Source organism: Dryobates pubescens, chromosome 3 (assembly GCF_014839835.1).
Source record: "Dryobates pubescens isolate bDryPub1 chromosome 3, bDryPub1.pri, whole genome shotgun sequence".
Taxonomy (NCBI): domain Eukaryota; kingdom Metazoa; phylum Chordata; class Aves; order Piciformes; family Picidae; genus Dryobates; species Dryobates pubescens.
Window position 1 is genome coordinate 38119758 of NC_071614.1, and position 23572 is coordinate 38143329.

At 37.5% G+C, this 23572-nt stretch overlaps 1 protein-coding gene across 9 annotated transcripts in view; it reads right to left on the bottom strand.

The window, feature by feature from the left end:
* Positions 1-23572, bottom strand: part of DLGAP2 (DLG associated protein 2) — a 463517-nt gene that overhangs the window by 293166 nt on the left and 146779 nt on the right. Inside the window, exon 2 of one of the 9 annotated variants that reach the window (XM_054179975.1) lies at positions 13059-13230. The exons of the other annotated variants lie outside the window; for them this stretch is intronic. Within the exon in view, the coding sequence (XP_054035950.1) occupies positions 13059-13116 (58 nt within the window). The 5' untranslated portion in view covers positions 13117-13230. The remainder of the gene's footprint in view (positions 1-13058; positions 13231-23572) is intronic. 9 annotated transcript variants of the gene reach the window in all.

Consider the following 23572-nt stretch of genomic DNA (forward strand, 5'->3'; position numbering starts at 1 on the left):
GTTGGCAAACCAGCGTATTGGCACAAAGGTCTGGAGACTACATGAAGTCTTCTGGAGAGTCATGTTTAGAGAGCAAATGCAAAGGTATTCAAAACTCTCTTTATTGACAGTGATGTGTTCTAGTACTTCTCATAACATCACTTACAATGCTGTGCACTCCATGCCAACATACTGGAATCCTGCCAGCCAAAAATATTCTGTGTAGCACATATTATAATTCACACTTATCCTGCCATTTGCTGCCATTATGTTTTTATACCTTAGTGCATTGTGTCAAAAATAGTATTTGGTTTTGAAAATCTACTATGGCATTGATGATGATAGCAAGTAAATTAATTTCCATCAAAATTAATGCAAAGGTGTGAAAATGGATCTAACAGCATTTTCAACTAATTTTTCCTTTTTTTCTTGCTTCTAAAATTGTCAAATTACTTTAAAAATGAAAGTTCTTAGTTCCTAATGTGATATGTTCTTCATCACTACTGCAGCAGGACTACAATCGATAATTTCCAGTGTCTCCTTTCCTGTTTCTCATGAAGCTGTACATGCAATGGCACTGCCAGTCACCAAAAAAATTTCTATATTGAATACATAATCGACACAGATTAAACTCAAAATAATTGATAGACCTTCCATTTATTTGTTTTTCACCATGTAGTTAGTACCTATTCAATAAAAGTTTTGAACTATTTTCACTATGTATGTTAATGACCACCCATAAAAAGAGTGAGCAATAAATTAAAGTATCAACACAAATGTTTTTGCCATCTTGTACCCCTTTCTTTTAGAATGTTCTCAATGATTTTGGTGAACTTTGTTGTCCCCTCATAAAAAATAACAACAACCAAATTGTGGTAAATAAATAAATCTTAAGAATATAAACCATAATGGTTTCTTTTTGCTTTTTGCTTTCTACACAAAACAAGGTTCTCAATCCTAATATCTAAATAAATTAAGAGATTGTGAACAAAGGCTTCCACAAGAACCAAGTTTTGTGACTTGAAATAGGCAGAAGGCTATATCATCACTCTAACTTTTAGATATTTTATACTGATGTTTTATTAGGCCCTAAAAATAAATGTTTTTCATGGAACTAAAGCAGTATAATTATTGTTCCTATCCAGGTAGGTGCTGGAAGCCCATTCTGTTTCCAAAATTAACTCAGTTGGTAGGCAAAATTCTGTCTGCATAAGTGTGCATGTAATAATAAGAATGCAGAAGGGAGCTCTATAAAGTTATTAGGAAAAGAACATTTAAAAACAAGTTGCTAAATTTTCCCCAGTACATTTATTGTGAAATCAGAGTTTCCTGAATGTGTGGCATGCACATGGACCCAAACGATAATATCCCTTTTTTGAAAATATGCAGGCACTGGAAAATCCATACCTAGAAGAAAGGTAATATGGGCAAGAATGTGTTAGGCTTTTTCCTGCTTCAAAGAGCTATAATGTGACAAATGGATTTTAATGTTACTCCTGGACAAAAATCCATGGAGAAGAACACAGTGTGGAGACAGGGCTTTCCCCTGCATTGCTGCAGTGCAGGGCTCCTACATTGCTTCAGCATAGGACAAAGGAAGGGTTAATTACAAAGTTCCCTATGAGATACATAGACCTGAATGGAAGACTCCAGTAAAAAGCCCTGTCAGTCTGGCTTCCTTCGGGAACAGATGACTCCTGAGACTTCATGTTGTGATAAGAAGAATAATTTTTTCCCTGCCAGTACGGGACCTGATGGCTTTATTATCAGCCTATCTTCTCCATTCTTTCTAAAGATGGTAAACACAAGCAAAAGGTGGATTTTCACAGTAAATGAAATATTCCACAGAAACGTATTTTGACAGTGCATGAATATATGTACTATTAATTAAGCCAAGTTTGTAAGGAATGAATGAATTGCTTTTATGTCATCACCAACATAATGGATTAGGTGCCCATATACCACATATCTTCATAAAAAAGAAAGAAAAAATTAAAATGCCATCTCTAAAGACTAAAGCCTGTGGCAATTCTCTAAAGCTGTTTCTCAGTATCCATCAGGAATAAAGAAAAAAAAAAGATCCATTTAGTTCTAGCAGTGTTCCACCATCCAGGTGATACATTACATGGCTCTGAAAGCATATGGCTGAGACAATTTAAATTCATGCATGTATGCACTCAAATTTTTAAATGTTTAATAAAGATACATATTTTTTTCTTTCATTTAGAATTTTTATCCCAGCCTTTCTCAAAGACATTAAGAGGTCAAATCAATGTAAGAAAAATAATCAACTGAGAAAACAATCTTCAGGTGACATGCCACTTCTTAGCAAATGATGAGATTTTAACTGAAACTATTTATCTCCTAAACTGATTGATACACAGAATCATACAACCATTCAGGTTGGAAAAGCCCTGAAGATCATCAAGTACAACTATAAACTTAGCACTACCAAGTCCACCACTAACCATGCCCGTAACTGCCACATCTCTGTGCCTTTGGGCAGCCTGTTCCAGGGCTTGACAACCCTTTGGGTAAAGAACTTTTTCCTAATATTCCATCTAAATCTTTCCTGGCGCAACTCGTGGATGTTTCCACTCATCCTATCACTTGTTAATTGTGAAAAGAGACCAACACATCTTTCACCAAGAAACAAAAAGGTATTAAAGAGTCATGTTGCAGTACTTTAGTGAGCCCTTCAGTTGGAAATGGTACGTCTATGTTTTAAATAATGCCAGAATAGGTCTACGGTTCTAAAGTAACATGCAAACGGGATATGTGGCTAATTCAGGTTTGTCTTAATTCTACTTCCTACATAACCTCAGTATAATTTGGGGTTTGTGCACGACACTAACTGTACTTCAGCAGATCAGAATTCCTTTAGCTTTAAGTGGGAAGGATAAAAAGATCTATAAATTGCTGAAGTTACAGCACTCAAGTTACTGCTACCAAATGTGTTCTCAAATTAGGAGACAGATTGGCTATTTGTCTACTGACTTTTCACCAAAATATTAATTATGTTTCTATTATCTAGCAGTATTATTTCCCAGTGCTTCCTAGTTTAAGTGAGTTACAGCCTTCTAAACTCTTGCTTACGTTTCTTTGAAACTAAATTCACACTTTTTTCCCTATATTCTTACACTCTTTGGAAGAAGGCCTGTAGCATAATATTCTATCACCCAACAAAATGTGTCCTGTTTTGGATCTGTTTCTTCATTCCAAGATGAACAGAAATGCAAAAATATTATTTCATTTCCAAGCTGTACAGCATATCCCTACAATTTACTCCTTTTCATGCTGCCACATAAGGCCTCTATTGATCATTAACTGCCTTCACATAGATATGAAAAACTGTTCCTGCTTTGACGTGTCTTCAAGCGTCCTTTCCTTTCTCATTTTGTATTATTTTTTTCTTATACTGTATCATTTGTTACTATATATTTGTAGTCTGGCAACAGTCTTGATGATATACCATTAATAAACAGTTAACATATCTAGTTTTCTAGCTATATATGGCATTTAATTCCAAACCAAGTAATTCTGACAATCTTCAAGCATTAAAATGGAATTATGCCTATTGCACAAAAATAATTGCTATCATAAACACAATGCTCCTGGGGGGAAGAAAAAACCAATTGTTTGGGGGAGGGGGGGTGGGTGTTGTTGGTTTTGTTTGCTGTGGGGTTTTTTTTAGGTTCTCCAAGACCTCGCTTTTGAAGGTGTTATATTTACAGCTTCATAATCTTAATTTTATTTAGCATTCTTGTAAATTTCTGGCGGCAATTTCATTCTGAATTTTATCCTCCTCTTTTGCACTCTTTGGAATTTGCTGTTTTTCTCCTGTTTCTGTCATTGAAGTACATTAGTATGATTTGCTTACTAACGCTTTCCCATTAACAAGGCATTTACCGAGCTTTCACAGTCAATATTCTGCAATGGCAGAGCCAGCTTGTGAAGAGCTGAAAAGCTGAGACCACAGCCCACTGTTCAAGTAAGTCACGAGGTAGGATAAAATATATATAATCACCAGCTAGCTTAACATTTTTTTAAAACATATTGAAAATAATTTTGTTGCAATGGGCAAGGGAGCACAAGGCAAAGCTTAATTCCATTAGAATCAGCCTCTGTGAATGTACAGTAGGAATCTCTTGCGTAACTAAGTTGATAGAACACTTTGAAGATAATTGTGCTGTGATAGATAAGAGAATGACATGGACAGTATGCATTTTCCAAGAAGCATTTGATAAGGCTACACATCAAAGGTAATTGGTTATTATAAGGAAACCTGACACAGAAGATAACAAATTTTAGAGAACTGGAAAGTAGACATTTCCACTAATAGACATTTTTTTTTTGTCTTGGCAACCGTAAACTATAAGATAAATAGAAATTGTTATTAACAAAGACACCGCACTTCACACACTTGAACACAAGAGCAGCAATCCATGATATTTAGTACAGGGACATACTTCTATACTGGAAGCTACAAATATACATTTTCCAGAACTTTATTCAGGAAAAGCATCCTTTTCTGGATCATTAATGCGAATAAAAGTGAATCAATCATTTCAATTTCATGATAGTGCTTTTAAGAAAAATAAGGTATAACAATGAAGTTGTGCCTCCATATTTTTAACTGGAAGTATGAGGTCACTTGTCTACTGATTCCTTTTATTTGCCCTTATTTTTGTTTTATTTCCCCCCCTTTTTGGAGAAACTAAGCTGAACTAAGACTAATTTAAGATTACCCAGCAGTGAAATTTATTGGAGTTTAGAAAAATCTACAAATGCCTTTGCATAAACTGTATCAAGCATTCAGAAAACATAAAAGGGTGACAATTCTTGCAGTGCAGTGAGAGAGATTAGATGGCTCAAGTGTTCTCTGAGCTGTGAATGATGGGATTCACAGCTAGTTTGTCTCCTTTGGAATCAAATTTCTGCTCCCTGAAGCTCCACCCCTGGTCAGCTCCTATCTTCATATTCTCAGCATATACTTTCCTGCAAGACTGATGAGTCTATCATTCTTTCAGAGCAAATATAAGCAGTCAGAGTCAGTTCAGTATTCAGGAAGTCTCATCAACATTTTGTAATTATTGCTTGAATTGTTCCACTGCCGTTTAGGAATAATTACTAATAAAAATGCCATTTGTTCATAAACATCAGGAAACCTAAACATAGCCTTTGTGCTTTTGAGGAATACTGAAAAGTTAATAGGCATTCTTCACTTAAACTCATATGACAAGTTTTCACATCTAACCTCTGAAATTGTTTCATAATGAGCTCAATAATGACAGACTCCACTGATTTACTGTCTAGAATATCCATTGACTGATTGAACCTGTGATGATGAAGCCATTGTTTTCCCAGTAGCATCTATGCTTATACAGCCTATGCAGTAATAAATCTTTGGGTTTATTTTATTTAAAACCTTAGTCTGAATTATTTTGCTTACTTTCCATACATCTGTATTTTTACAAGAAATCTGGAAGCACTGAGCCTAAAGTGCTTATTTTATCTATCAGTCCCATTAATCACCTCTCTACTACATTTGCAATCTGAGTTATACTTGGTTTATGTCTACCATAGAGTTTTAAAGAATATCTTACAATAATTTTATTTTTAACACTACACCCTGGTTATGCCAATTTCCTATTCAAACACTGAGAAGATTGAAAAGGAAGATAATGAATGACAGGATCAAAAGTAGTTTAGTAACCTTTATGTTTGACTGGACTTTTACTACCATTTTTGCACAAATATGGAGTACAAATTCTAAAGAGCAGACCAGCAAGGACACATCTAAACTGTTGAGAGAACACGAAAAGAGTGACCTCTTCATCTCATGGTTAGAAGTACACTTCATGCAGTTCAATAGCTTTGATAGCTTTTAGTGTTCTTGCAAGCTTCTGCCACATGACTGTTTTGGGGCTCTCACATTTGAAGCACCTGCTTTTTAGCAAAATATGCTAAAAAGCATTAGAAAACCCCCACATGCTCAAGCTTCCCACTCTCAAAAATAATTCCTATTCTTCCACAGCTAGAATGAGCCCTTCTGTTTACACAAACACTTTTCTCTCACAAAAGTTCACCTATGAAGGAACCTGTGAGAAATGTTCACCTGAGAGAAAATCAACTTTGCAGTTTAGGAAAACAGTGAAATACTGCAATGAGGAGGGAGAAAGCAAAATGTTGTTCACTATTAGACTTAAAACACACTGTATAACAATCTAAAAAGATCTTTGTAGTTGTGATAACCATAAATAAAAAATTCATATAAATATATTCCTCAGAAAATCAGGAAGGAATAGGGTCTTATTTTTTTAATTTATCCTCTTAACCCCCTCTATTGTAGCAAAATTCATAAGGCCCAAGTCACTCCAGAATGAACAAGACAAATACGGTTGTTGTAGGTTGAGGACTAGTGTCCTATCATAAATAAAAGTCCTCCAGAGTACTAGAGAGTACCAGGGGGCTGGATGGTCCCCAAGGGATTCGATAAGGATATTACAAATATTTTAATCCCATCCCATCCTTCTGCAAATCTCTATATAATCAGACATTACAGCTTGTTCTCTCTCTTTTGCTCTTATGTGCTTTGCTCTTGCTTTCTCACTTTATCCCCTCTCCTTTGCTTCACTTTGTTGAGGTTTGCTGTGTGGGAGGTAAGGCCTAGTGCACCAGAGATGAAGAGAGATACTTTGTTTATACATATATATATATATTTATTACTTTTTGTATTTAGTCTACTTTGTAAATATTATTTTCATTTAACTTTCAAATTCTGTGCAAGTGTTGTTATTTACTCCTTTGGGGTAAATTCCACATTCTGTCTTGCGCAAAAGCAGCACAATGGTCTATAGAAATGAGTCTGAGTAGAACGTGTCAGTCCTGGCCATCATGTGCTTGGGTCTTCATCATGGGGTTTAGCATTTGCTTTCACAAGAGAACATTTAATTTTCAGGCCTTTTGTATTTAATTGTATTCATTGCTGGAGTCAGTACTTCCATATGAGTATGTAATAGCTTACCTCATAAACTGCTACTCAGTGATTTGATGTGACGCAGACTCACAAATGTGTGCTCCCATACAAAAACCTGCAATTCAATACTCATATTTTTGTAGATTCAATACTCATAATTTTTGTAGATTTATAGAATTAATTTCTGATTATATGATTTCAGATTCTTGGCTTTGTAAAACAGCTCAAAATAATTTTTGTTGCCATTTTGTTGCATTGATCCATATCAATATAGATTTGAATCAGGAAACAAGCTTTTCAGAATGGATTTGAATGATTCAGGATACATCTGACATTAATACATGTACACCTGCAAAGCTGAATACATAAAAATATTTTAAAACTTATTGCCTTGTGATCTCATTTATATCTTCCAAATAATTTATCAGCCAAAGACACACATGAAAAGGGCTTCTATTATAATCACTGGCAATAGCAGAGTGACAGAAGAATTATGTTCAGGAAAACAGGATGAAGACAATTATGAAGCATTATTTGTGCCGTGCAATGAAAGTGACAAAATCAAGATCAAGTCCCTAGAAATAAAGCAAAAACAGTACTTGCAGAGGAGGAGAGTGCCTCATCTTCCTTTACTTGTTTTACAAAGTATTAGTAGTTACTAGAGAAAAATATTTTTATCATTTGTGCTAGTAGTGGCATTGCAAGAGTAAATAAATCTTAATACCTCAAACCATTTCAGTTTCCAGAGATTTCTGTCTAATCATAGCCTTACACACCTTTGTCACCCTACACTGCTGTCAAACAGAGCAGCATGCTAACTTCCTTTACACCTGAGACCAGGACAGTACTCACATTCAGTGAAATTACAAGTGTATGAACAGATCTTTTTGTAGTTAATTCACATATCACCTCTCCATTCGTAAAGTTTTGTAGAGCTATACGAGTATTTCTGTTTATGTAGTCATCAAGAATATTTCTTACAGACTTTCAGTTCTTTCCACTCAACTTTGATGATTTCTAGAAGGATGCTGGACATGTTCCCTCCCTTTACAACCACAAGGTAGAGACAGAGGTAAATGGTAAGAGACAACATGATCAAAAAAACCAGAAACTAGCTATTACTTTGGCCACCTTAGGCAAAGCCCTGAAAGTTACATGAAACAAAAACTGGCTGCTTCACCCCATTGTGTGATCATGGAATTACCTTAAATTCTTCTTAATTAATATTAATCTGCTAAATAGTTTTTTACAGAAAGCATCCAAGCCCACTCAGATATGCACTATTATAATCACAGATCACTTGATTATAATATAATGGCTGCAGGCCATCCACATATGTGAAGTATTGTTCAGCACTACTCTGATGAAAACACTGGCAGATGCTAAAATGCTTACAGCAATGAAAGAAACCATGCTGGACCTTTGCACTGTATGTAGCCCTGCAGAATGGCCTAAGCTTGTGAATTGCAGTAACAAAAACTGTTGGCTGTTTTTCATAATAGATGGTGGAGAAAGAGGTTATTGTCAAGAATAACAAACGTGATCTGGAAAGATTTCCCCAGTAAAACATGCATCAGAGGACAGCCAAAATCTTCACCAATTTATAGGTGTTAATGTTGCCTTCATGGTTTGCCCAAAGTATTAATCTGGATTGTGATGGAGAGAACTTCCTGAGTCTGAAGCCAAATCTGGCAGCTTCTGCACTACATCTTCATCTTACTTACTTCCAAGAGAGAATGAGCACTCATGCAGCAAGATATATTTCTGACCAAAACATCATGATACAGGCAATTGTTGCTGTTCTAACAAAGCTACAGGGACAACCACCTACTAAATTATTCTGAAACAAGGGAGAAATACTGCTACAGTCCAAAATTACACAGCACATGATTTTCAGTGTTTTAAGTTAGTTGGTTTAGAGGAGCACTGAATTCATCTGAGTGACCTGGACACATTGTCCTTGGTCAGAGAGCGCTTTGAAAGCAAAGGATTTATTTGACCCCTCTTTGCAAAGGCACAAAGAGATAGGCAAAGCATAAAGGTCAGATTTTTTTCCCCCTTAAATCTACTTTCAACTAATCCCAATACTTACAATATCTTCAGAAATTAAAATGAACATATTAAAGGGACCTGGTTTCATTTCTGTCTGACTGGAAAGCAGTGGTGAAAAGCAAAAAGATGTTCACATTGAAAACTTTGTAGGTTTCTAACTGAAACACAGAGCTGCACAGTGTCCTTGACCAGAAAGGCACTACTAGAGAAAGGGGGAGGGCTGCCTCAGAAGAGGGAGGCATTTGCCACAAGGATATAAAAGAAGATAGTAAGAAAGGCTTTGCTTTGTTTGTCCAGTCTACTAAGCATTTAAATCTTTCTACCTTGGATGAAGAGTTATCTACTATGCCCTCTGCAGAGGTGGGGAGCAAATATTGGAGCCATCCTCTGCAGTCTGGATCCCTTTCTTAAAGGAAAAAGATTTGCCTTCAGTCCTTTTCTCCACCATCACATACATTTCTTTCTTCTCTAACCCTAGTGACCATGGAGGAATACAAAGTGTGTGGAAAGTGAGAAAACAACATGCCTAGAGATGCTTAGTGCAAGGGACAGGTCACATAAAGAGAGGGAAAGTGCACTACTGACATGACCTAGGACAATAGAAAGGGACACATTTTGGCAAAGGTAGTTATCATGCAGTAAGAAAGCCTCAGGTGTTTAGAGTTACCAGCAGAACTGCTGGCAAAATTCATGTCAAACAGCCCTTAAATTGCTGACATTTTGTTTTCATTCTATCTCATCCAGCAGCAGCTGGATGAACACTGTAGTGAACAAAGTGTTAAAGTATTACTAAAGCTTTCCTTGTGTAAGTCAGAAAGGTACTGCCTGTCCAGAGACAGCAGTCAGAGGATACAGCAAGGTCCACACTAACATAGAATGGTTTAGGTTGTAAGGGACCCTAGAGATCATCTGCTCCAATCTCCCAATCATGGGCAGGGGCACCTCTCAACTAGACTCAGCTGTTCAAGGCCTCATCCAACCAGGTCTTGAACACCCCCAGGGAGGAGGCATCCACAACCTTCTTGGACAACCTATTCCAGACTCTCAAGAATGAAGTTGTTGGTTGTTACACTGTGCATTTAGATAAATCTGCAAATAAGTAATACAAGAGGCAGCTTCTCCTGAAGTGCTGCCATGCAGAGTTTTACTTGTGCCAGCCTGAATTTCTCCATGGCTTGCTCTGTCTTACATCCCTTGTGAAGCAAAGCTGACACAACACACCTGGTAAATGATCTATTAATATTAACACATAACTTGCATGGGCTGCTGCTAGATTCCAAGTAAATGATTCATTTGTGCATAGGGAGTTTTCAGCAGCCTGGATTGTTCTCCTACTTCTATTCTCTTGCATTAAGAAAAAGCAAAGGCATCTGACTTTAAGAAAATGCCCCAAACAGTTGTTTCTATATGGAACCTCTATTCAACCTTTTCTTTTTTTTTCTTCTACTCCACACTAAACTGTATTAACTTAAAAGGGATCCCTTACTGTTCAAAACATCCACAAAAGGGAGAGAACAAGAACACATCCTAGGTACTAGGAAGAATATCATTATGATTAATTCCTTGGTTGGATAATTGTGTCTAGTGATGGAGTTATGATTGAACAGCCATATTAATTATTTATCTAAACCTCTGTTTAAAATATAGGTCATGGTTTCCAAGTGTCTTAGGGAAATGCTTTCCATTAATCTATACAGAACAAAATAAAGACTGCTAGTCATCAGCTGCCTAGTTTGTCCTCAAGCACAATTTCTACCTTGCCTTTTATTTCTGTTGAGTCACCTCAAGGCTGAACATTGCGCAGGTTCCCTGGGATACCAAATTCCCATTCACCTTCATAGGTGTCCAAGGCCTTCTGGATCTCAGAAAATATTCTGACATAGGAGTATCTGACTAATGTAGTGTCAAGCCCACCACTCTTGGGGGCCAAAACTGCAGCTGCTGCCTGTAGGGCCCTGTTTTTACTCCCCTCACTGTTTGCCTGCCAGCCCTCCCTGCCTACTCCTCACAGCTCTTGTTGCTTGGCCATCACCATGTTCTAGTTTTCCACAGTCCTACAGTCAAACCTGGTAAACAGCTGTGGTTCCTTCTCTCCCAGGTTTCCTCTCCTATAAAAAATCGTGTTTCTTAATATCTAGCATCATGCACAATTCAGAACATTTCTGAATGTGGTGTCAAGCTCTGGCCTCTAGCAGGCAGGACCAGGCTTCATCTTACAGAGAGTCTGGTAGGAGTTTCCAGTTTAATTCACTGGCTTCAGTGTCAGTTACAGCAGAATTAGGCTATTTGATACTAAATTCTCAGGATGCGTCTGAATAAAAATAGTACAAATTCAAGCTCTTCATCCGTAATATATTCATCTTGAAGTGCACAGCTGCCACGCATGTATTTATGTAACTGCTATGTGTAGAAATATTTAAGCATTCAGTTAAACTCTGAAAAAAAACACTTAGAAAAGTTAGGGAAGGCTAAATGGTGAAAGCAAGCAAGGGGAGATAGTCATGAGACATACATGGTCTTCAGAATGCAGCAAACCACTAACATTTTCAACTGAATCACTGAAGAAACACAGCACAGCTAGAAAAGGTATATAGAGAGAAAAGGATGACCAGACATGGAATAGAGTCAAATTTGAACAGACCACAACTTTTCAGTCCATAATTAGACAGCTAAAGGAAGCAGTGATCAGTATCTCTGTGAGATATACTATTCACTTTTCACACTTACAACACTTGAGGCAGTCTGCAAAATCCCCACACAGGAAGCTTAAAACAAAGACAATGTGATTCATTTATAGAACCCATTTCCACAACATGTTTTCAAAATCAATGATGTCAACAGGTTAAAAAATCCAAGATTGGACAAATTCATGGACAGTTAAGACATCAGAAGCTTTTAAACACAGAATGACCTCCAGTCTGAGAGAACCAGAGACAGCAGAAGCTGGATAAAGATCACAGAGGAAGGTGGCAGCATTCCCTACAACCCCCCTCGTCTATACTGTTGCTCTTCACCACCAGCTACCAAGAGCTCAGGTCTCTCCTTATGGCAACTGTCACACACGAGCCCTACCCTGTTCCCAGCCTTTAAAGATAAAAATGCTGCAAGATATCCTGGTCTAAATCTGCAACAAATACTGGGGCTGCAGAAACGTGTCTGCCTGGCCACAGGGTCCAGATGATACAGCTGTGCAGAACCTCCTCACACCCGCCTCTACTTTTTCCAGATTTCTGTTCCCTTATGAGTCTAGTTGCGAGGCATCCCTGCCCATGCCAGGAAGGTTGGAGCAGATGTCTCTAAGGTCCCTTCCAACTTAAGCCAATATATAATTCTATGATACCTTTCTACACTCACCTCTGACAAAGCCTTCAGTATCACATGGTGTTACAACACAAGCACAGTCATATCAATCAGCAATATTTTCATCTCTCACATCTCTGGCAAGCTCCTGGTAATATAGCGACAAACATTCCAGCAAAAAATGAGCTTTTAAGTGCATCAGACTTTACTATTCAGCTGCTGGCATCTGGTCTCTGATCAAGACTTAACTTATACAACCCCTGTTTAGGCAGTACACCAAGTAGCAATAACAGCAACAACGCTATTAAACAAGGTAAGACACCTCTCTGACCTCAAGTTCAAAACACAGGTCAACCATCATTCTAACTATACTGAAATCTATTACTTCAGAGTCATTTTTCCTAAGCTACACCAATACACTACTGAATTGCAGTGAGGTTGGTAAGTAGGAACAAAATGGCCATTAAATCTCCATAAACAATTAACTTGCACAGCTGATTCATGTAGGTCACTAGTGAGGTAATAGACAGTTCTAACCAGCAACAGCAGTAAAGCAACAAAATCCCAGCATCCTTTGACAGGTCTTAATAAAAACACAGATCAAGATTATGGCAGAAGAAATTAAAAAACACAAAAAGCAATTACCTCACTTTAATGTATTTTAAATGTTTTTAACGCATACAGAATTTTACTGCTACAATACCCCAACAAAACATACATTCAATGTAAAAAAATGCCTTAAACTTACCTCTTAGTTTACACTGATTTAATATATTTTTTCTTCTACTTTTCAACTTTCCTTGCATCTTGGGAATATAGTGGTTTTCTCCACCCGCTTCCTTCCTCTCACCTCCTCCCCCTCCAATCTGGCCTCCTTTCCTTCCTTGGAGGTTTTTAAGCTTTAATTTGAGAGTGTAAAGCTGAAAAATATTTGATACAATTTTTTTTTTTAATTAGAGAATTGAGCTCCTCACCATGGTTGAAGCATTTCTGGGAACAGCACCAAAAAGCTGGAAGCTACTGCACTGAGTAGCCACAGCATCTCTTAAAATCATCACTCATTTCTTCTCCCCAGACAACTAGTGTTTCAGCATTTTCCTTACAGACATGACTGCACTTTAGGAGGCTAAGGCTAGAAATGAGTCCTAGTCTCTTTGTTCAGTTTTGGAACGTGCAAACTAGATTCCCAAATTCCAGCGTGGGCCCATCTCCAGCTGGAACAGGAACAAGACTCATGAAGTGGGATTTGACAATGTATGAGCTGAGGCTTAAGTTAGTCACATTTTCAATGAGCTCAGAAGGGTATTGATGATTATATGTTCTAACTGGAGGAGGTGGTTGTCAGTCTGCCTGCAGCATGCATGTCACCACACCAGGGAAGGGGAAATATTTTAGAGCTTGTGTGGGATTGTGCTTGCTGAATGGAGCACTTGGGAAGTTTCCTCTCCTATAATTTGGATATTGTTAGGAAAAGGGGGAAAAAAAAAAAAAAGAAAGAGAGAATAGGTTAGATCTAACAGTTTAGGGACTGCAACATGCATTCACACTGAGAGGTGTTGAAGAGACTTAGCATTTCCATATGCTGGTGAGCGGCAGCCTACAGCCTATTTTAGGTTTCCATGAATTGACACTAGGTTGTGCTTTACAGCCTCTATGTAATTATTTTTAAAATCCTGATGTAATGTGGTAAGAGGTTGCTTGCACCTAATGCAGAACACTTTCCTGATGTGATGTCAAATTTGTGGCAATGCTAAAGAAGCTGTATTTTCTCTACATTCATACAGATATTTTAGGCATGCAGATTTTAAGTCTTCCTCTCCATTCCTTTTTTTTTTGTTCATTACATTTCAGACTTTCATCTTAGTCTACTCAACGACTGATTTTTATTTGTTGTTCCTTGAAAAACAGCAAATTGTTTCTAAAAGCTACCTAGTTGTGTAAATTACTTGCAGCAATTACTCAGCAATTACTTGTCTGCTCTTTTACAAAATCTATCCAAACGTTCTTCCAAAGACAGTATTGCCCTTTTAGGTAACATGCTGATCACAAACTGGACCTTTCTCACTCAGGGAAAAAAATTGTTCTAGTTTAATTTGATGTGTAGATTTCCATATCCTTAATATGCATTAGCCATATAAAATAAGTTCTGAACTAGATTGTCTTAGATGAATTAGCTTTTTTTTTCCTCAATATGAATATGTTACATTGATAACTCCTCTTGCTCATGTTTCTAATCTCTAAGCATCTTCTATTTTGTCTTTCCTGCTGTTTACATCATCTGCTGATTTCATCAACATGTTCACTTTCTTTCCTTACTACTATCAATGAAACTGTTAAACAAGGCTGAAATGGAGACAAGTCCTTACAGCAGTACATCGGACACATGGAATGTGTCATCAAGCCAGGGTTCCTGCACTGAGGTCTAAAAGCCCTCCTGTCAAAATCATTCCTTTCAAGAAGTTATTATTTGTAGAAGGGACTGGTGTTTAATTGAGGCATCACCAGAAAGACACTTGGAAAATCTTGGCATAGAAAAGCTGACTGCTTATGCATTTGTTAGGAATTACTTCAGAATGGGTTTTAAACTATTTACTTCAGTTCTCCTTTCTGTTTACCTCTTTGTACTCACTATTTCACACCATAGTTTCCCCTTACAGATTTGAAATATGTGAATTAACTTGATGCAATTGATAAAACAGTTAAGTTGCTTAAAAGCTGCCCAGGAAGGTACAAAATAATAAATAATATTAAATTGAAGTTAATATTATTTACTTAAGTAGACACACATAGCATGAATATATATGAATGCACAACAGACACAAACAATTCCAAACACATTCCCAGTGTAGCTAAGGGAAGCATGAGAGGTGTCACTCTGGCAAAAATCAAAACCAGATAAACACAGGTAAGACCTATTTTACCTAACAGTTACTGGAGACCTGCAAACAGACTGAGAATAAATTATACTAGAAATGCAAAGGTATATAACTACTGGGGGTTGGACTTGATGATCTCTTTGGGTGCCTTCCAACCCCTGACATCCTGTGAACTATCAAGAATGTGAGGCTTTGGATAAGTCTCCCAGTACACGTAGCCAAGGCAACGAAACTAATATCTTTAACACAAAGCTGGCTTGGTTTGCAGAACAAGTTGTCGAGTGGCTGCTTGAAAAGGACATGTACCCAGCCCTGAGCTCAGACATGCCCAGCCCTATCCTCCTAGCTCTACAAGCACAACAGTGAATATCAATGGATTCTAAACCCTAACACTGTATTTGAAAGTACTGACTGTTCTCAAGCATATTTTCTTCATACTGAAAGTCTGAAATGAATACTGCTCAGTTCAGATGCACCTAAATTGCCTCATGAAATCTAAAAATAATAAAACAAAATAATTATTCTTAATTTCTTTGTGGACACTAGCAGCTAATTTTTAAGTGCCACATTTTTGGCCTCTAAAATATTAATTCTCAGTAAATATACAAGGGGGTAATCTTATAAGCAAAGGCATCCCTGGAAACAATAGACTTTAGTACTGGCCAAGGTCTTTGCTGAATAAGCTCAAGTTCACTACCCCTGACATACAGCATCTATACTGGAGACTGCTGCCTCCCCAGTCATCGGCACAGACCTGAAGGGAAAAGAAATAAACTAACCCAAAAGAACACACTTGTTGTTTGTTCTCCTTTTACTATCAAAATGCATGGAAAACTCTCATGGATTAGAAAAGATGGAAATGAATCCAGGTCCCCAGATCTGTTTTGGATCTGTGGGCTGGCAGAGTGCATATCAAGGGAAAATTGGTAGTTAAGTCATTTAATTCTGAGGTTTACATCTTAGAAGACACTTCCAGACATGCAAAAAATTCAGCAGATACCTTTTCTATACATTAAAAACTGATCTCAACTAAAAAAAAAAATCAAAATATCTGCTCACATACATGTATGTGATTTCATGGAATGAAGCATTTCTGATCCTCCTTGGGGCATTCTTCTGCAAGTTTTTAACTTTTATCAGCAAAATTAAGATCTCTGGTGAAAAGACCTATTTAACTTTTACAATATATTGTTTACCTAGACTACTGAAAGAAAACTAAGAGGGCTGTTACTCTAGGTATGATCTCTTTATATGGCTGAATAGTCCTCGGCCTCTTGAAAGCACGCAAGTCATTTCTTACATGAGCCTGTGATCATACAAAGAAGATCATGGTAATTATGGAGCAGTCTTCATGAGAGCTATATTTAATAAGCTATGTTCATCTCTGTTCCAACTCCACTAGCTTCTGTCAAAAGCAAGGATATATTTAACCATTATGTGCTAGCTTTCATAGCTACAATTATGACCCTTGAGGAAACAGTAATGCTCTGGTCCATTTAGAGGTTAAATCTTCCTTTCTGTCTGTTAAAACAGTTAAAATAAATTGAGAGTGCAATACATGTTCATAAAATTAAAAATAAGAAAAACCCCAACACATTCTTTCTGAAATGTCATTAAAAAAAGGCTGTATTATATTTTTGCTTTTCAATTTGACAGCAAAAAAAGGCAACAAAAGGCAAATATATATTTTTGTGTGTATATATATATATATGTCTGTATAAGCATATATAAAAACACATTGGCAAGAAGTACTAGTCAGCAATGTATCATCAAACCTCTTTGTTTTTCATTGGATTACTTGTTGCCATAGCATCTAAGAACTACAATTCAACTTCCAAAGTCCATAAGTAAAAAAAAAAAAAAAAAAAAGACAAAAATATACTCTTTGTGTCAACATATGAGACAGCAAGAGGGGATGGATATCTGCATAGCAAAAAATAAAAATGAGGAAAAAAGTGTGGCTCAGCACACATCACAGCACATGAGGGCTGAGCACTGGATGCGATCTGTTGCCATCACTGGGCAAGCATTTGAAGCTGCTTTGAATTGTTACTGGAAATTTATCTCAATATAATATGAACTAGTAACAAAAAGTCTCAGGGCACCAGCATAGGCTGGTGCTATTTTACCTGTTGAATTTAACAAGGGAAATATAATTGAGACTACCTTGCTGGAAGAAAAGGCTTGTTACTGACTTCAAAGGACTCACTCACAGTAGCATATAACTTCCAGTCTGGTGTCATTTTGGTTTCACTGACTATTGAGAACCAAAAATACTGTTTACTTCATAGAACATTTTTATTACAGGAAAAAAACCATACATAGCTGCTTCTGCTCTTTGCAAACACAGGGTGTTCTTGTGTTCTACCACACAAGCATTTATTTACTTTCCACTGTCCTGAAGAGGAAGCTTTGTGCACACAGAGGAGGAAGAATATGTCTTGGAGAATTAGATCTACAAAAACATCATACAGTAATTCACCATTCTGGGTATGAGAGATGAAAGATGAAATTTCACATAAAAGTTACAAGGAGGGGGCAGACAATAGGGGCCAAACAATAATTTGAATACCATTAAGAGAACCAAACTCAGAGATCCCAACAATCTGTTTTAAGGCCACAGCAGAGCTCCATCATAGTTTTTCTATAATTAAAAAGAATAAATTATCATAAAATCCTCCCATCTCATCTACCACATACATGATCTCTATCTTCTCACTGACATCCAGTACAGCTCAGAGCTATGGTCTTATAAGCCTCAAGATAAACTGTGCTGTTCTCTTAAAATCCAACTTCAAAAGCATACACTGCATTTACAGGCTTGCTCACAGTCACAGGGATCATATGTGTCTCCATATGCATCTGTGAATGCATGAGAAACAGGTACTACTGAACCTATTGATTACATTCTAATTAAAAGAAAAGAGAGTGAAGCACTATGAAAATTCTGAAGCAACCTTGTATTGTGATATGCAGAAGAATGCAAGCTGCAGTTCATTGGTGTCTCCATAGAAACAAGACATATTGGAGGGTGTAAGACATTGTCAGAGGACTAAAAAAATTCAGCTTCAGCAGAAAACAGAAAAGCACCTAAGGGATTTTTTTTAACCAGGAAAACACAATTAATTATTCATTTCCCATATAGCAAGCATTGTTTTTTCAGATGAGTTAATTAACATACATCAGGATTCACTCATGGATTGGCTAATCCTATAGTTTTCTAATCCATAAAATCTGTTGAAAAAGCATGGATACAATTCTAAGTGTATCACCAAAAAGGAAAATAAGTAGGCCCTCAATGAATAATTGAAAGGTCTACCCAATGTACAGTTAATTCTTGGTGCCACTTTCACACTTGCTGAGTGCTTATGCATTTGGGTGGTTAGTGGCCCATGTGCAGAACCTCACACTTGCCTGTGCAAAAGGCATCCCCAGGAGAATTAAAAGCTGCAATGAGGTGTTGCTTCAATACAACACTGCTCTAAACCTGCACCTTATCCCTCTTACCTCAAATGAACTGAGTCTCACAGCATGCAGCTGCAGCTAGTATTTTTAAGTGGTTGAACCCTGACACAGGATGGACTGGAAAAGCCTCATCTCTTTAGGCCGGACTTGAAGCTATATGCAGAGAGTTTTTGTATAAATGACCAAGAGATCCATGCCAGCTGGTACTTTCATCAGCTGCATTGCTGCTCCCTGTTTTTCCCTGGCTATACCTGGCTCAGGGACAGTCTGCCAGCTGAACACCCCTCAGGACTCTCATCTCTCTCCTAAAGGTGTTCCTTATCTGTGGAGCTCCCTAGTGCTGCAGGTAACTCTAACTTCTTTTCCACTGAAAGAAATATGCTAGGGAAATTAGAAGGTATCATTTCCCCCACCAAGTAATTTCTGCTCCATTTCCACAGAAGAGCAGAAAGACTGTCACACTGCCTCTATCACCCAGGGTACCAGCAAGGTATGTACATTCTGCTTGTGCTACACAAATTAACTGCAATTGACAACTTCCATTAAGTTGTGGCTTCCATTAAGTGGCTGGAGGTTACAGCAGTTTTAGAAGACTTTCTGTGAGCTGCATTAAGAGAGTGCATGTTGAACACAGAAAGAGAAAAGGTCCCTCAGAGTTGTCAGGCCTTTTCCTGGTTGCATTGTGTGTCACGAAGACATGGTGCTGTCTAAACCTTCCACAACCACTAGACACTTTAAGCCTGCTTAGTCAGGAAGATGAGGATTAAGGAAATGGATGGAAACCACAAGGCCTACCACGTGCAAACAAGAATTAAGGGCTCTAAAAAGATGTATCAGTGAGAGAGATGGAAAGAAAAGGTTTGAGTCAGTTAAAAGAGTTATGTGGGGTTTTTTTCAGTATTCATATTACATTTAACCAAGCTCTGTACAGAGCACTCATGTTAGTTGAAATATTCAGAGGACATACTGAAGACTACGTATTAAGCATCTTTTTTATCAGTTCTGATCTTCAGAACAAATATGCCACCATCACAGCTCTGCCAGAGTATGCAGACTGATTCCTTAGCTCTCTACTGACTTGCATAAGGATGCATCTAGAGACAATCCTTTAGTTAATAAAGTATGGCATTTTCTCATCAACTGCCAAAGCTGACACAAAACACCAAAATGGGAGAGTGACTGTGGCTTGTTCGTGTCCAGGTCTCCTTTATAACATTTGTGAAGAGAAGGGAATTCAGAGCAGTGTGCGTGCATAGACATTCATTTACACTACAGGTTCTCCAACCTGTGCATCAGAGCGGAAAGCAATGGACTTGCCTACAGTCTTTTATCTTTCACAGACAGGTCCACCAACACATTGCTGCCTGCACGAGGCTCTCCAGAAAAATATTAAAATTGCTGCATATGCACAAAAAGGAAAATATTTTAAAGGAGATGTGGAAGATGATGAGAAATGGTTAACATTTCTGATATTTTTTCCTGAGGATAAGAAATTTAAAAAGCAAAGCAACAAAACCAACCAACCATCCAACAGCAAAAAACCGCCGGGATTTTATTTTTGCTCTTATAAGGACTGATGCAACAGCCCTGCAATTGAATTCTGGGTTTCAGATATTATTCTATACCTTTGCTTATGCAAGTACAATTTACTCAAGGAACAAGAGATACCAACAAAAGCATGTTTTCTTGAAGGACATTATTCTAGACTGCTCCTTTAGGGAGCCTCTTAAACTCCAATTTCTTCCATCTAAAGGAAAAGACAAAAGACCTAGCTATTCTAGCTTTACATCCTTCCCTGTGATCACAACATTATGCCTCCTGATTATAGACATAGATGTAAAATGAGAAAAGGAGACAGTAATTTGAAGTCTTTCTCTTTTCCTGTACACTTTACTCCTTTCCCAAACAAGGCAATGAGAAAGGGAAATGACTCACATTTGTCACTGGTTGTGCAACTTACTAATGATAGTCAGACTGAAGGGACTCTAAGAAATAACACTTAGAACGGAAGAGTGCACCACAACATCTGACATGCAGCTACTGATGTGTACACCATGATCATATATTACTGCAACTCCAGATTAAATTAGATGGAATAGTGTTGACTTATCTCAAGAGAAAATTACTTATAGTTTAACCAATAAGCTTTTATTATCCATGAAGCATGCTTGACACTTATTTTTACCAAGTAGGATACTTTATAGAAGGCTTTTCAAACACTCAAACTAAATGGTCTATTCTGCCACAGTTCATAGGTGAATTCTTTGATATTACATCTGCTGCACCAGAAGCACATATCTGCATCATGTAGTGATGGAACTTCAGGAGGATTTTGGCATTAGTAATACACACTGAGTTCTCAATAATGACTTAATGTGTCATGCTTGCATGCATGTATGAAGTTACCTTGTACACTCAACAAACTAGAAAAGACCCTTCCAAACACTCTCTACAGTACATTGAGAGGTAAATCTATCTCCAGACACAAATGGCTCAGGTCTATGTAGCAAACACCAGAGGTCCTAGCAAGCTGCTTGGTCTCAGAATTATGATAGACACATGGCAGAGGGATCAGAGCTGAATTTTCCTAATTTCAGTTCAGTGAGAACGAAGGTCTCTACCAGATCTTCTGTGCCCACAGATGCACACAGAGTCAGCTTTTCCAGAGGCTGTTTGAGTCAGCACAGGATATACAAAGTTTTAGCACAATTACTGGAGAAAACACATTTGCTGTCAGAATTGTGTCACATACAGTCAAGAGATGTCGGCGAAAAATGTTGAGTAACTTTTATGAAAGACTGAAGACAATGTAGTGTCTCCATCATTCCGGTCAGTGATGATGGCTGTAGTGTGAGACTGGTAAATAATGGGTTTAATTTCATGCTTTGCCAAAGGCTTCTTATGGGACATGAGGGAAGTTAGAGCCTCTGTTTAATTCTTAAAATAAGGATAATGATGTTTCCTCACTTCAGAGGTGTGCTTGGATGAAGACAGAAGTAGGCTGCTGTAATGTGCAACCGGTTGACATCAGTCTGTTCCTATATATATGTACACATATAAACATGTACAGATATTTTCAGCAATGGGTCAATGTCAAGTTTAGATAAACATCCCAAGTTCATGTGCTTTCTAAAATTCACAGGCACTTAGAAGGAGAGATGATTTTGTAAATAGAAACAGCTTTACAATATACTTCTTAAATCTATCAAGGACAATATAGTGCACCCAGGACAATATAGTGCAATACTCTTCCTTTAGTTATTTTACCACTTTGGCATATAACATACTGTTTTTGAACATATTTAAGTGAGTTTGTTTGGGTTTTTACATTTTGTATATTTAATCCAAGCTGCTTTGAACAACTTCACTACTTTCCTTAATTAAAATAAAACAAAGCAGAAAAGGGACACATTAATTTTTCTGCCAGAGTTGCATTTAGCCTTAAGCACTTTGAGCAAGGCACAGTGATGCACAATATGTTGCTCAGTAATTCTGCCTGAGTAAAGCTCCCGGTATTAAAGAATAGCCATGCATCCAAAAGACAGTCAGCCTTAGATGCAGACAGATTGACACAGCATGGTGCAACATTTTTGTCCAGAATCTGGAAATGCCTCCTTGTGAAACTTTGGCAAGAATAAGTCAGCACCATGTGCATCTCCTTGCAAGTTAAATTGTCTGCATGCAAGCTATTAGTCTACCTGTAGGAGTTACTTTTCTTAAATGTTTTCCTCCTCCTTTTGCAGCATTCTGGCTAAATGAATATGATTAAGTCAAATAAATGAAAGGTAGTCCACAGTCATTTTAGGTGTTTGGCCAAACCTGAAGCCAAAACTGAGGAACAGGATGAATAAAAGACTGAAAAATTTTTGGACCTAAATCAGTACTGCTACTCCCCAGGTTGAATTATTCAAGGCAGAGCTTTCTTTACCACAGTGTCTCCAGTGCTAATATGTTGATTTGCTGTCATCATTGCACCATAGTGCAGACCTCTTTCTCTTGTATTCCTCCATATTACCAGTTCACTGGAGTAAATATGGAGCTACACTTGATGAAAAGGGATATTACCTAAAGAAAAATCAATAAAAAGTTGCACTATGAAACAGTGGTCAATCCCATCAAAACTCAACAGATCTGCATCAAAATCTGAGATTCCTTAAGAGAATTTATATGCTGGTTACCTAGTTATTAGCACTAATCAAAAACATGCCTCCCAGATAGATCAAGAAACCTACAAAGTATTAACTGGAAATATGCACAATACATTTATTGTCTCCACCATGCATATCAGTGCCACAGCACAACGAATCACTGTGAATTGGGTGGTGAAGGTTTCTTTAGAAGACCATCTACCTGCCTGCTAAAATGACCACATCTTTGTTCTGTGGTCTATTCAGACAGTTTAAGCGCATTACAAAGTTCACAGCCTATACATACCACTTGGTATTGTCTATATCATTGTCGTTGCCACAGACCATCACAGTCACTTATTTTCTTAGTGTCTAATTGTCTTTTGGAATTATACAGGTTGTTTTTTATATATATTTGCTTTGGGCTCAGTTTCATACAAGTCATAATTTAAATAGACAGAATGTTCATTCTCATGTATCTGCAAGCTACACAAGGGGCTACATGTGGACTTAAATAGGTGTCACTGCCAATAGAAAACATGAGAAAAGTTCTGAAAAACATAGTTCTGCATTGCTGTGGGAATCTCTTTGAAGATGTGAACCATTTTGTTCTCTATATGTGCACTTCTGCAATAAGGGAAGGGACTCAGCATTGCTATTAAGGTGCATCTGAAGTGATCTGGAATACATTGTGGATCAACCCACATCCAAAGGCATGATCAAATCTCCACTCGTAAAGGAGGAGATATGCTTCCTAGTGCTTGCTTCAAAGAGGAGCTCCTGCACTCCTGTGC